At 42.9% G+C, this 14,185-nt stretch overlaps 2 protein-coding genes and 1 long non-coding RNA gene across 11 annotated transcripts in view; 1 reads left to right on the forward strand and 2 right to left on the reverse strand.

The window, feature by feature from the left end:
- LOC121058230 overlaps positions 1 to 3,852 on the reverse strand; it is a 73,342-nt gene extending 69,490 nt beyond the window's left edge. The window contains exon 1 of the long non-coding RNA XR_005814127.1: positions 3,583 to 3,852. This is a non-coding gene — a long non-coding RNA (uncharacterized LOC121058230). The remainder of the gene's footprint in view (positions 1 to 3,582) is intronic.
- LOC121058229 (TAR DNA binding protein) lies at positions 15 to 10,145 on the forward strand. 4 transcript variants are annotated; one of them, XM_040533513.1, is made up of 7 exons: positions 15 to 105; positions 2,572 to 2,658; positions 4,534 to 4,786; positions 5,532 to 5,695; positions 6,859 to 6,999; positions 7,682 to 7,852; positions 8,221 to 10,145. In XM_040533513.1, the coding sequence occupies exons 3-7, from the start codon at positions 4,549 to 4,551 to the stop codon at positions 8,749 to 8,751; spliced, it is 1,245 nt and encodes a 414-aa protein (XP_040389447.1). In that variant the 5' UTR covers positions 15 to 105; positions 2,572 to 2,658; positions 4,534 to 4,548; the 3' UTR covers positions 8,752 to 10,145. The 4 variants fall into 4 exon arrangements, 3 of the variants coding, with proteins under 3 accessions (XP_040389447.1, XP_040389448.1, XP_040389446.1); XM_040533514.1 differs by having other exon boundaries at positions 2,572 to 2,633; XR_005814126.1 differs by lacking the exons at positions 15 to 105; positions 2,572 to 2,658 and adding an exon at positions 4,088 to 4,208 and having other exon boundaries at positions 8,221 to 8,808; positions 9,303 to 10,145.
- A 2,195-nt stretch (positions 10,146 to 12,340) lies between these two features.
- The window catches only part of MASP2 (MBL associated serine protease 2), a 32,235-nt gene continuing 30,390 nt past the window's right edge, over positions 12,341 to 14,185 (reverse strand). For 5 of the 6 annotated variants that reach the window (XM_040533508.1, XM_040533505.1, XM_040533504.1 and 2 more), the window contains one exon: positions 12,341 to 13,254. In XM_040533508.1, the coding sequence (XP_040389442.1) occupies positions 12,479 to 13,254 (776 nt within the window). In that variant the 3' untranslated portion in view covers positions 12,341 to 12,478. The remainder of the gene's footprint in view (positions 13,255 to 14,185) is intronic. The other variant, XR_005814123.1, reaches the window with a different exon arrangement.

The raw sequence follows: 14,185 nt of genomic DNA on the forward strand, positions 1-14,185 counted from the left end.
GCCTGAAATGTGTCAGGCACTGTAATGAAGTCTTAGAAGCTGCTTTAACTAAGGGGATTAGGAGGAGCGTTGCTGTGAGAACAATGGACTAAGTGATCTTTCCAGGTACTTTACATGGGTGGAAGCTGCTTGTTTTGTTTAACAGAAGCCTTGCTGTAAGTAGTTGTTTTAGGCAGCTAGGCATTAGTAAATTTTTACATTGATAACTTGTAAATGAACTAAGTTGAATAATGTTTGTGATCTCCTTTGTAAGACTACTGCAAAGCTGATGTGAGATTGGCTTCAGCATTTAAGGCTTTACAAAAAAAAAAAAAGTGAAGATTAACGAACACTTCCATGTTTTAACAACCCCTCAGGGACAGGGAGTGATTTAACACCACCACAGTGGGTTTGTGATGGTGGGATTGTTACTGCCTGCTTGGAGCTGGAGAGGAGGCAGAACGTCACCAGCCAGGTAGCTGGGGCTGGGACTGGTGTGCTTATGACTCTGTAAGGTATGGCTCTGTGTATTCTCTGCTTGGAGAGACAAAATAAAAAAGGTCTGGTGAGATGGATAACTTGTACTGGGGAGCTCACAGTTAAGGTTCTTGATTGCTTTTTTTACATATGCGTATTTTTTTCTCCTTTGCTTGTGTGTGGAAAGTTTTACTTATGGTAGGCATTTCTGGGGAGGAGAGGAAGTAATTATTGCAAATGTCCATGTGGTGAAAGCTTTTTCCAAGAGGAAGAGAGAAAGATAAGTATTGTAAAACGCTGCTCTCTTTTTTGCATGCGTGTGAATGGATTTTCAACTGTAGCTAGGAAAATGAAATACTACTGATCTTGTTCCTTCAGGGGAATGGCATCTGTGATATACAGCCTGTTTAACTGGAGGCTCAAATGGCTTTAAATGACAACAAGAAATACGTAACCGAAGGGTGACCTGCTCCTTTCAGTTACTACATTCAGGGTGGGCTTTACTTGGTGCATGTGGCAGAGAGGACCCTGCTTATGAAGGAGCAGGGGAAGGCTGATGGAAAGGATGCAGGCTGCTTTAGGGCACGTCCTTGGGGTAGTGATAATGTAGCTCTCTTTCTTTTTTCTCACTAAATATATGTAGAATGAGAACCATCACAGAGAATGCAATGTTTCTAAGTTGCTCAGACTTTTCTGCAGAGAATGCTTGTTTTATGCTTGGAGAGGGGTAAATGTGATCATCATCCTTCCACTCAGAGTAAAGCAGGAGACACTTTATGTGAAAAAGAGACTCCCACTGAGTAAGGGTGAGCGATGCAGCTTATTAACTATTGACAAAACCAGGCTAGATTCTGACTGCACTGATAAGCCATCATTATTTAAAGCTTTTTTTTTTTTTTTTTTACTGATCTAACTAAAATTAGAAATGGGCCCAAGCACTCCCCGTTTATCAGTACCCGTTTTGTTGGTTTGTCTTTTTCCTTTTATCATGAGGTTATATTTAGATGCCCATTGATGTTTCACCCCAAGTGCTTTGGGGAGAGTGAACAGCTGATCATTACACTCAGTTTGCTTGTACCCATGAGCACGCTTAACCTAGAGCAGCAAATAGTTATTGTATTGCATTTTGTTTTGTGCCTGTGGGCACACTTAACTCAATATACATGATGGCGAGTACCACAGTATTGCATTTGTCTGCACCCATGGGCACTGTGAATTGCCAGTGTGAGAGAACTGGTGAATTAACTAGCTGCGTGCCCACTGGTGTAGTTACTTCAAGAGCAATACCACTGCTAATTGCTTAACTTAAATCTAATCATAAAGCAAAGCAACAGAAGGAAAGCACTGTAAGAATCCCAGTTTTTACAGTAAATGGATAGTCACATTTGTTTAATTCTAGGCTTGTTTGTAGCAAAAACTGAGGAACAAGCTCCAGAGGCAACAGTCCCTGTTGTAATTACCCTCCTTCCCCTGCCTGTTTTACAGGCAGCAAGCTGCATTGAGCTCATTGCTCTCTCCAGGCTCTTGCCTGCACAGAATCTAGTTCAGAGTTGATGCTTATTCTGCTCATTAATGAAATTACCACCAGATGATTTGCTAGATAGAGGTCACTTTGGCTGAATGCCATGACAACCTCTTCAAATAGCATGATTGCTAAACTATAGCTTTGACTTGAAATAGTGCAGTAGGTAATGTTGACATGCTGCAATTACACTCAGTCCTCACAGCATGTTCAAACAACGCTGGATGCCTCCGTGCTGACTTGGCAACGCCATAACTGGGTTTGGGATGTGTACTGTGGATAGCTAGAAAATGTAGGAATTTCTCCTGCTTAGGTGGAGCACTAGCTTATCTTGTTAGTCTGTGTATTGTCAGGTCCTCTTAGAACTCTAATGGGAAAGGGTAATTAAATAAGACCGAGACTAAGGTAAAAAAGGGCGTAGATGAGCTAGGTTTCAGTGGTGCTGCAGCCTACTTTTCCAACTAAAGAAATCTTCAGTGGGAATCTTAAATACTCAGGAGTTCTGTATAAATTGATGCAAGGGACTGGGTTAGCCTTTCTTAGCAGTAGGGTCTCTATCTTTACTAATAAGTTTTCTTATTTTTATTTTTTAGGAGCAATGCAAGGACGGTCACATACCCCACATGTGGATTGGATGAGTGGCGCAAGGGAGCAGGTGGGAAGCCAGGAGGTATAAGAAGGTAGTAGAATTATTTTCGTTAAGGTGGCATGGTGCAGCCCACTGGTCAAGTCCCAGAACTGAGCAGGTTGGAGTAAGCTCTGCAGTATGCTTTTCTCTCATCCGATGGTGATGGCAGGCAGGACTTTGCAATCCTACCACCAACCACCCTGTGTGGCTTCCTGTTCATGTTTTTCTTTAAACAGAAACGGGTTGTGTTACAGATGTCTCTGATGTAATTTGCAACTAATGTAACTGATTAATGGACCAGATATGCTTATTTAGTGAAGTATCAGAATAAAATAACTTGGAGATGTGAAATGGCAATTATCCAGACACAAAATATTTAAAACTGTAGAATAGCTACTGATTTATAGCTTTACAGTGTTATCACTGTGAAGTACAAAACTGTGGAGTTTATCTTGAGGATTATGGTACAAAAGGTAGATAATTAGCCTTAGAAAAGGAACCAGGCCAGGTGGGAATCACCATGTTCCTGGCACCACTGTTTTTTCTCTCCAGGTGGCTGTTTTGCACAACTTGTATAAGCTAAAAGAGAAGAGAAGGGTCACCGCTGTTCCCTAGCTAGCAGCTGTGACTGCAGTTTGGGAAAACATGCAGATGGCTCTTCTGCAGAGCTTTTTTTAAGTGTCAGAAAAGTGGCGTGAGTGTGCCTTGGCCATTGTGGCTTTGGAGTTCCTAAGTTTGATACTGTATATTGAGGTTTAACTGTTGAGCCTTTCCATTAAGTGCGGATAGACTCTGTCTAGTATTAAGTCATGTTATGGCAAACCTTAAGTATTAAAGGACAGTGTTAGAACTACTACACCTTTTTTAAAAAAACTTCTACCAATCCTAAAAACTGTTTTACGTAAGGCCAGAGCAGGACGCTGCTCTGACCCCACTGCTTCCCCCCGTTCAGGGGAGAAAGGCAAGAACAAATTACCTGAAGGAATTAATGAATTCTGAGCAAGAACCACAGCTGCAGGAGGGGCTGTCAGCCCCCAAACACGACCCTAGAACTGAGGTGCCGCTGGCCGCCCTGGCTAATCCAGCTCCTCACAGGACGGGCAGGGGGAACCTGCGGCGGGGGCAGGCGGGGCAGCCACGGGCAGGAAGGTGCCGTTGGAGGGCTACACGCCTGGGCCGCCATCGTCCCCTTGGGGGGGCTCTGAAGGGGCTCTGAGGGAGCCGCCGCCCCTTCCCGGCAGCCCCACGCGCGGCGCAGGCGCGGCTCGGGCCATACCACCGGTGCCTTGGGGGGGGGGGGGAGCAACAGTACGGGCAGCCGCCCCTTCCCCGCTTGCTGCCGCCGCCGCCGTCCCGGTTCCGTGGGCAGAGGCTCCGTATGGAGCCGAGCGGAGCCGCGGCCCCGGTCCCGTAGCGCTCCCCGCGGCCGGGCGCGTCCCCGCCGCCCTATTCACCCCCCCCCCCGCGCCGCGGGTGGTTCGCCCCGCGGCCCGGCCCGGCCTCTGAGGGGGGCCGCGGCCGCCATTTTGTGCGGCGCCAGCGGAGGGCGGCGGGACGGTGCGCGGCTGAGGGCTCCCGGAGACGCCGCTCCCTTCGTGCCCGGTGAGCGGGGGGCGGCAGCGAGCGCTCGGGGTCCCCTCGGTTCCAGGCTGCCGGCAGGCGGGGGGCTGAAGGGGTCGGGGCTCCCCACAGCCCTTCCCCGGCGGCTGGGCCCGGCCCCGGGCCCTGAGGAAGTTCGCCGGGCCCCGGTAGCCGCCGCCGTGGGGCCTTGGTACGGCAGGGCCGAGGCTGAGAGCGGTGACTGAGGGGGTTCTGTGTGCCCCGTCGTGTGGTAAACGCGGGGGGCTTGCACCGTAAGGGTGGAAAGGTGAAAACCACGGGACGCAGAGGGTGATCGCTTATGCCTCTTCCCCCTTGCACGCTTTAGTGACTCCCAGCGAAGATGTCGGAGTATATCCGGGTCACGGAGGATGAGAACGACGAGCCCATCGAGATCCCCTCGGAGGACGACGGCACCGTCCTGCTGTCCACGGTGACGGCCCAGTTCCCCGGGGCGTGCGGGCTGCGCTACAGGAACCCGGTGTCGCAGTGCATGAGGGGCGTCCGGCTGGTCGAGGGGATTCTGCACGCCCCGGAGGCGGGCTGGGGAAACCTGGTCTATGTTGTTAATTATCCCAAAGGTTTGTCAGTGTTCCTTCAGACTTCTGGACAAGCGTACCTTTATAGTGAAGAGGTCCGTGTGCACTGCTGCTAATTTAACATGGCAGCAACTGCTTTGAAACCTCTGATTTACAAAAGTTCCGTGACTTTAATCATGTGTCTGTCCTGCAGAGTAAAGTTGATTCCACTGAGTTTTCAGATGTGCATTAATTTTTTTAATTCTCTAGCTGGAGAGGCAGTATAGTGACAAAGTTTTGCATTATCTTTGAAAGAGTTTGCAGTCTAATACAGACCTTCTGAAGGCTGCCGTGTACTGGCATCTCGGTGTACTCACAGATGCCTCTCTTCAAGCCATGATTTGGTCAGAGGTACTTTTTGAAACAAATGCTCAGAAGAGCAGCCTGATACACACACATGCACGTTTCTTCCAAAATATTTTTTTAAAGTTCTTGTTTAAAACACTTGTCTTGTCCACGTCCACATAGGACTCTGAGTGTTACTGGATAGTACTTCAGTAAAATAACACAAGCTCAGTCAGGTTGCATTTTTGAGGAAGAATTAAATGTAGACTGTTCTCTTTTTCTCTCCTTATACTTGCAGACAGTTGGCTATGGATCATCATAATAAGCACCAGCAGCAAGCACATGTTCATCTAGCCTGCTTTTTCTCATTGTATTCTATGGTTTTATACCATGCTGTTCATAATTAGTGGAAGCAGTTTCCAGACTTACGAGGATGATTTCTAATGTACATCTTTATATTCAGATAATAAGAGAAAAATGGATGAAACAGATGCATCGTCGGCTGTGAAAGTAAAACGAGCAGTACAGAAGACTTCAGATTTGATAGTCCTAGGTTTACCCTGGAAAACCACTGAGCAAGACTTAAAGGAGTACTTCAGTACGTTTGGAGAAGTTCTCATGGTGCAGGTAAAATCCTTTTGCAGTTCAAGTAAGGAGGGATGTTACTCAGAAAGCAGTCGTCAGATGAAGCCAGTGGAAAGAAATGGAACCATGTAATTTCAGAGCAGATCTGAAGCACCGTGTGTCTGTTCCTAGGTGGTGTTTTGTTCCATGAGCTTTGTAGCTGCAGGCTTGCGTAGGTACAGAGACAGGAGTCTTTGGAAGTGGTAATTCATGCAGGTGGACTTAATGGGTACAGTGTTTTTTTAAGAGCTCTTTAATTTATATTAGCTGTTGCAGCTGAATATGTGTGTGTTTATATAGATCTGTTAAGGAACTGGAGGTTGTGATGGGAACATTTACAAGACTGATAAACTTTCAAACAGAACTTTAATAAATTCATTCAGGATCAGCATGTTCCATGCTGGTGGCTACTCCCGTGTTAGCGCTACCTGCATGTAGCCTGTATGGCATCTCCTAGCTCAGCTCTGAGCACGCTGTGCTGCACGCCTGGCGCTGCTTGGCCTGTGCAGGTGCCTGGGACCTCAATGGCCTTGGTGGCTGAGATTGACCTGGTCAGGCACGAGGGCTCTTTGACAAGAGAAGTCACAAGACAAGCTTGCTGCAGTTTTCTTGTCTTCTCTTTTCATGCAGGATATTTTTATCCTCATAAAAGGGGGATCTCACCTGACCCTGAGACACTCAGCTTCTTCTTTACCTTTTGTTACATGGATGCCTCCTGTGTGCAGCCGTGCCTGTTTGCCCCTTTGGTGGTTGCATCGCTTAAACAGAATGTATGGCTATGCCCTCGCAATGTTACAAAATATTTCTATCCTGTTCTGGGTTACGCTGGTTTAGTATGCTAATATTTGGGCTCAAAGCAACTAGAATTAATTTAAACTTGTAGGCATCGCAGGCCTTTGCTGTGACTACAGAGCTTTAGAGTTAGTTTCCTAGGAAAAGGTAGGGGGATTGGACTAGATGATCTTTCAAGGTCCCTTCCAATCCCTAACATCCTGTGATTCTGCGTATGCAACGGGGTAATCAAAACTCTGTGTGTACTCTTTCCTGGTGATCTTAATATCAAGGGTGATAGAGGAGGTGACTGGTAAATAGTTTGATTATTATGTCACAAATACGAGCACACAATGCTACTGTGTTCTTTTTAAAAGTCGTCTTCTTTATTGTAGGTTAAGAAGGATATTAAAACTGGTCACTCAAAAGGTTTTGGTTTTGTTCGGTTTACGGATTATGAAACCCAGGTGAAAGTAATGTCTCAGCGACACATGATAGATGGAAGATGGTGTGACTGTAAGCTTCCCAATTCGAAGGTACTTTCATGTTGCCAATTTTATTTTACCAAACATTCACAAGTACACTTTTTTTTAGCAACTGTGTTAAGTGAGCAGATGAACAGAGTAACTATCCGTTCTTGGATGTGGCTTTTGAGTCTGTGAATAGACAGGACAGGTGAGAGCAGGGAAAGAAAATAACGAGGAGGTGGGTGGACAGGGAGCGAAAAGCAGTGTTGGGGAAATAGCTAGTTACATCGGGGAATTGAGTACAGATAAAAACCTGAAAATAACATATTTTACCATCAAGCAGTACCTGCTTAACTTGTCTGCTGTGTGAATAAATGGATAATAAAGGAGGCAGAATTTACAACCTAGGAGAGATCAGAATGAGTCTTTTGTTGAATTGAGAACAAATCCAAAGCTTCTGTTTGTGTATTTCCCATATGTATATATGCAGTTACGTACAGCAGAATGACGTGTCCTGCACTGGCTTTGCCACTGTCCTTAACTGGAAACAAAGGTAGCAACAGTTGATCTGTACCAGGGTGCGGAGTGTACCAGGTGCTCTCTCTGAACAGAACTTCTTAAGTCTTAAACTTTCAAATCCTTAATTGTCAGTCTGTAGGATAGCCTAGGTTAAAAGGGGCCTTTATGAGAAAGTTGCTAAATTCTTCAGTAATCGTGACTTTTGTTAATTGCTCTTTTCAATTCTCTCCAGCAAAGTCCCGACGAACCTTTGCGCAGCAGAAAAGTGTTCGTTGGGCGTTGCACTGAGGACATGACAGCAGATGAACTCCAGCAGTTCTTTGCTCAGTACGGAGAAGTGGTAGATGTCTTCATTCCTAAACCCTTCCGAGCTTTTGCTTTTGTTACATTTGCAGATGATCAGGTATGTCTTAAAATATTTTAACCTTGAATTTAGGCGACCTGTGTTTCAGGTTGATAGTCTGTTATTTCTGGAATGTCATGAAGCCTTTGTCCGCTGTCTTGCAAATTCCAGTGGAATTAGCTTGACTTGATCTACTGAAATATGTAGGGTTACTCAGATGCTTTTGTACAGACTGATTTTACTCTGCACTTAGTGCAGTAGCAAGTGTGAAGATAAAACACCTCAAATTGGATTAAGTATCCATACACTTCTTTTGCAGGTTAAATATCTGCTCAGAATCTTGTGGGCTTCTTTTTGTCTTATACTGCTAACAATTTTTAAAATAAAAAGGAATAACCTATATTTAATTAATCCCTTATTTCTTATAGGTTGCCCAGTCTCTTTGTGGAGAGGACTTGATCATTAAAGGAATCAGCGTACATATATCCAATGCTGAACCTAAGCACAATAGCAATAGACAGTTAGAGAGAGGTGGAAGATTTGGTGGTAATCCGGGAGGCTTTGGGAATCAGGGGGGGTTTGGCAACAGCAGGGGAGGCGGGGGAGGACTGGGTAACAACCAGGGCAGTAACATGGGTGGGGGAATGAACTTCGGAGCCTTTAGCATCAACCCTGCCATGATGGCAGCAGCGCAGGCAGCCCTGCAGAGCAGCTGGGGAATGATGGGCATGCTGGCCAGCCAGCAGAACCAGTCAGGGCCGTCGGGAAACAACCAGCCTCAAGGCAACATGCAGCGGGAGCAGAACCAGGGGTTTAGTTCAGGAAATAACTCTTACGGTGGTTCCAACTCGGGAGCAGCAATAGGCTGGGGCTCAGCCTCGAACGCGGGCTCCAGCAGTGGGTTTAACGGAGGCTTTGGTTCAAGCATGGATTCCAAATCGTCAGGCTGGGGAATGTAGACGCAGTGGGCTCTGATACTGACTCTATGGTGGGAAGTCAAATTTTTCTAACTCATGGTAAGTATACTGTAAATTACATATATACTAAAGTTTTCCAAATCAGTTTGTTCAATGTGCAGTATATTCAGCAGTATTTTTGACATTTTTCTTTTGTAAAAAAAAAAAAAAGAAGAAAGGTAAAAGGAATTTTATAAGTTTTGTTACTTAACTTGTTGGAATATTGAATGTTTGGAAGTGGACTGCTGTTTGCCTGATAGGTAAACTAACACTACAATCGATAGGAAAGGCTTCTCCTGTAGTACTTTATCCCTTGTTTCCTGGCTACCTGAATTCTTTGCATGTTCAAAATGGAAACCATTGGTCAGAAACAGCATTCTCTCCCTCTTGTTTTTAATTTGCTCCCACCATAAGAATCTCCAAGTGCCCCAACTGGAGAACACAGTGTCGTTTTTCTGTTTTGTTTGTTGGTTGTTTTGTTGTTTTGTTTTTTTTTAACACTGTCTCCCCTCCATACTAAAGTACGATATGAAGGCTTCATTTAATCTCCGCAGTTCATCTCATTTCAAATGTGTATGGAAGAAGCACTTCATTGAAAGCAGTGCTGTAAATATTCTGCCTTAGGAATACTTCTGTCTACATGCTTTCTCATCCAAGAATACTTCATCACACTGCACATGCTGCGTCTTAGACGGTGGGTGTTCCATTTTTATCCGCTACTCTTTATTTCATGGAGTCGTATCAACGCTATGAACGCAAGGCTGTGAGATGGAACCAGAAGGCTGTTTGAACTTTTGAAACCTTGTGTGGGATTGATGGTGGTGCCGAGGCATGAGAGGGCTGGTATGTGCGAGATAAAGGAGAGAGCGCATGCAGAGACCTGGTGGTGCATTATGGGATTTTATTTTACTTGGCGAGATGTCTCTCAATCCTGTGGCTTTGGTGAGAGAGTGTGCAGAGAGCAATGATAGCAAATAAAGTACGAGTGTTTATTGCATTCAAAGGACATCCATATGTGGAAGACTTTAAGTGGGTTTTATACCTAGTTAATCAATTAGTTGAATGTGTTTATGTGAAACGAATATTTGTATTTTTTTTCCCTTATGTCAACTGCTGTGAATGCTGTATGGTGTGTGTTTTTTTTCTGTTAATGATTTGTAAGTGTGGTAATGTGAATTGAAGATGATGGGGTTTGCGATGAGAACATTGAGCTTGTGGTGTGCTTTGCAGTAGCTCATGCAGCAGAGATCACTAGCGAGCTCAGTGTGCCTCTTCAGGGTGGAAGCTCCACTGTGTAAGATATCCATAAGAATGCTGTTTGCTGCAGTTTCGTGTTTGGATGCTTTTTATAAGATTTGTCACTGTAGGAAATTCTTAAATAAAACTGATTTAAGTAATATGTGTCTTTGTTTTGCAGCCCTGAATGCAAAGAATTCATAGCGGTTAATTAATTTTACCCTTTTGAGATGAACTTCTGTAAAGTTTTTTTTTGCAGTAATTCGGTTTGTTTCAGATAAGCATGCTCTAAAAGTTGACAAGTCAAACGGAGCCACCACTCATCATGTATCGATACCTGACACCCAACCTTAAGCCATTGTATTTTTGCATTGTTCAGTGATGCGTATATATCTAAAATCCAGTTCCCACAAGTTTGGGTGTCTGCACCTAGAATGGTAAGCAGTTCCCTCCAGATTGCATCTATACCAAGGAAAGTTACTTATTTTTTCAGGAGTTGGAGTTGGGGGGGGGTTCATCAGAAGTGTTAAGGGGGGGGGTGGGGGAACAAACACTGTCAGCTGTATTTCTGTCCGTGGCATCTCCTTTGGGGATGTAGGCTTTTAACCTGTATTTTTAAACCAGTCCACTTGATGGGAAGTAGGGTTCTGCAACACTTCTAGCTCAAAAGAAAGCTCTAAATTCATTTTTAAAACTAGTCACAGAAAAGACTTTCCAGCTGAATAAAGCATTAGTTGAATGTATGTGGATTTTGTCAGAAGTCTTATCTGGAAAACAATGTTTACTCCAAGTGCAAAAGCGCAAACAAGAAGCAGCTTCTTAACAAAGAGCAGGATGTTTCAGGGGAAGTTGTTAGAAAATTATTTCCACGGGCAGCAGGAGCTTGAGGAATTGTTTAACCTACTTGCACTTGAAGCCCACTGAAGCTTGATCCATGTTCTTATACACTGTACTACTGCGCTGTGGCTATGCAAGTTCTGAGTATGGATTTACTCAGGTTTTTAACCTCTTTAACTTTTCAAGTTATATCTCAATTACTGAATATTATACTGAGGTTTGTGAATAAAAGACCATCTAAACAGTTGATCAAACTGCACTACTGTTAGTTTTCCACTTGAATTGCAGTACTAAATCATCTAGGTCTCAATATACATTTTAAAGGGGGGGGGTTGGCAAACACTCAGGCTGAAAATTAGTCCTGCGCTTGTTGTTCATATCCCACTGCAAAAAGTTGCTTAGATCTTTTTTTTTCCTGCACCAAGTCAGAATAATCTCCAAACTCTGTACCATTGTGAATTTTGCATTTTAGCACTTGCACTATTACCAGCTACTTCTGCTGAGTAACACTTAAAAATGGTATTCTTGGACCTCCAAAGACTAACTGTGACAGCCCTGCAAGGAACTGTATGGTAAGTTTTTGTAATTAGCATGGCTTTAATTTTGTTTAACTTGTTTAAGTCCAGTCCTAGGTTTTAGCAGATGGGTTGGCAGCATTGAGTCTTTGCTAATAATTTTAGCCTTCCCTGTCCCTCAGACAAAATCTCTGAAAGTTTTAGAAGAATTTTCAAGTTTTAGTAATATTTTCTAACTGCTTTGCATACTCTAGTATTTATAAGTAAATAAAATGCTATTGCTATTATATTGAAGTGTTTGGAGTCTTTTTTTAAAGAGATTTCATTTTCTACGATAATATAACTAACAAAAGAATGTGGTATAAAAGAAACAGGAATTTTAGATAAGTGTAAGGGGATATGCCATTTTTACACACTTAGTAAAAACAGTTACTGTAGAAAATGTGGAACTGCTCCCACTTTAGTTCTGACAATCTTGTCAGCTGATGCTGTACTGAAATTATATGTTCAAAGGTGAAAGCTTATTTTATATAGAGCTATGTTCAGAGAAACAGGTTTTGCAGCTGACAGCAGGAAGCCCTTTAAGGCAAGAATTGTACAGCTGTACCTATGCTTAATAGGGCAGTTACTTACAGAGCCTGTGAGGTTTCTCTGAAGAGGAGAGCACTGTACAAGTGTTCTCCAACTTGGGGGCTGCTGGTACAACCGGGATCCTTCAGCTACCCCTGTACACTGGGGGGTGGTTTAAAGTACCTTGATGCTCCGCATGCTTTCAGTGGCTGTGTGTTCATTCAAATGCTAGTTGGTAATGCTGCAGTCCTACAAGAATCCACAATGCTATTTGAAAGAAAACAAAATTTTGTTAACTGTATTTTTAAATAGCAACACAAGTCTCAAGTTTCTTGAAATTTCAAAACTGTCATAGACCTAAAGATCTTTTAACAGCCCTTAAGAAAATACAGAGATGAAAATTGTTTGGATACTCGAGTGCTTGTTTTTATATAATATATAAACAAAAGTTAAGCTCAATGACAAAGTTAAACATTTAAAGGTTTAGTGGTGTTTCAAGTATTTAAATATTCTAGCTAGTACTGTAATCAAAGTAACAGTGAAGAGCTGGTATGACTTCACATAACAGTCTACTAAGAATTATTTGAAATAGTGCTTTCAATCCAAGGGATGTAATTGGTTACTCTTGTATAGACCCCATACTGCCCTGAAACAGCACAGTCTAAAGCCCAGGACACAATGCCAACAACAAACCATTTTTTGGTCTGAGCATCTAAGAACACCAGTGGTCCTCCGCTGTCCCCACTACATGCATCTCTGCCCCCTCCCTCAGCTCCAGCACACAGCATGTTTTCTGTTACCACAAGAGGTTTTCCATTAAATGACTTATTTGCATATGCATCTGTACACTCTTTCTGACTGATAACTATCAACTCGGTGTACAGCAGTGCAACGGAAGAACTCCTAGTCTCAGTCCTTCCCCAGCCTGATACAGCTACCATGTAATTTGCTTTCATTTGAAATCTCTCTTCTTTTCCTGGTAAACAAATGGGTGTAATATTGGTACTGATTGGGACTTTATGTTTCAGTTTAATCAATGCAATATCATTGTCAAAATCAACAGGATCATTTTTGTAACCTTCGTGAATAAAAATTTTTTCTGCCCAGGTTTCTTCATAGTGATCTGAACGTTTGTTCAAAATCCCCAGTTTAATCCTCAAAGCTGAGGGGTTTCTCTGCCCAACTACAACATGAGCAGCTGTTAAAACCCAGCTGTCGTACAGAAGCGAACCACCTCCTAAACCTCCATGCTCAGTAATTAACATCACTTGCCAGGGAAATTCTCCAGGCTTGGCTCTCCTTCCTCCATATATGCGTTCCAGAGTTCCACTTCTCCGCATTCCACAAACTGCAAAAACAAAGAATGCAGCAATAAATATTAACATTTAAAGATGCGGACATTGATTCATTATGCTGGTATGGGTAAAATTAAGTTAATGATTCTAAATGTAATTCCTAGATTGTTCTGAACGGTAAAATTGCTTCCAAATGAATATTTGATTTAGTGTACAATTTTCATTAGTCAGTAGAACATACAGCCTTTGGAAAAGTTCTATAATCAAGAGAGAGAGTTTTGCTTAAGAATTTGGGTGTAGAGATCTCAATGCATTTGTTCTAAATGTAAATTAAGGTAATTGGAATATATGGACATTCTAATCTAAAAGATAAGAACAATTAGGCTTTTATATTGTAAAATGTTTCTCCCAAAACTCATTCTCATATCTTGAGTAATTTTACGGCGTAACTAATTTAGCAGTTTGAGCATCTAAAAACAAACAAAACATATTCTGCATTAAGGGTATTCAGTGGCTTTCTCCCCCTCTCAAATAATTCTGGAGACTGGTTCAATTTTCCTGTCAAAAACAATTCCAAGCAATTGAAAAACAAGAATTTATTTAGTTATGAAACTGCATTCTTGAGAATGGAACTGGAGTAAATGGTTCAGCTTTTTACTCTCTTCAAGGGGAACTGAACTACAGAGTTTCTGGCGTTAATCTCCAATGCCAGCAGCAATAGAGAACCTCAGGTAAGACCAAGACTTGTTAAAAACAGTGAACAATTTAACAGAAAAATATAAGGTCAGTATGGATAACTATTAGGCGTGCCAGTCACACTGTCGTTATTGGAACATTTTTAGTTTATTGTTCCTCCCTGTTGAACAGCTATTATTGCACTTGCCGTTTTGGAAAATCAGAGCAACATAAAGATGGTAGTCTGATTTTTGAAACGAACATTCTAAAATGAAGTGCCTCATCAACTTAAAGGTACTTAAACTGTAA

Source organism: Cygnus olor, chromosome 21 (genome assembly GCF_009769625.2).
Source record: "Cygnus olor isolate bCygOlo1 chromosome 21, bCygOlo1.pri.v2, whole genome shotgun sequence".
Taxonomy (NCBI): Eukaryota; Metazoa; Chordata; class Aves; order Anseriformes; family Anatidae; genus Cygnus; species Cygnus olor.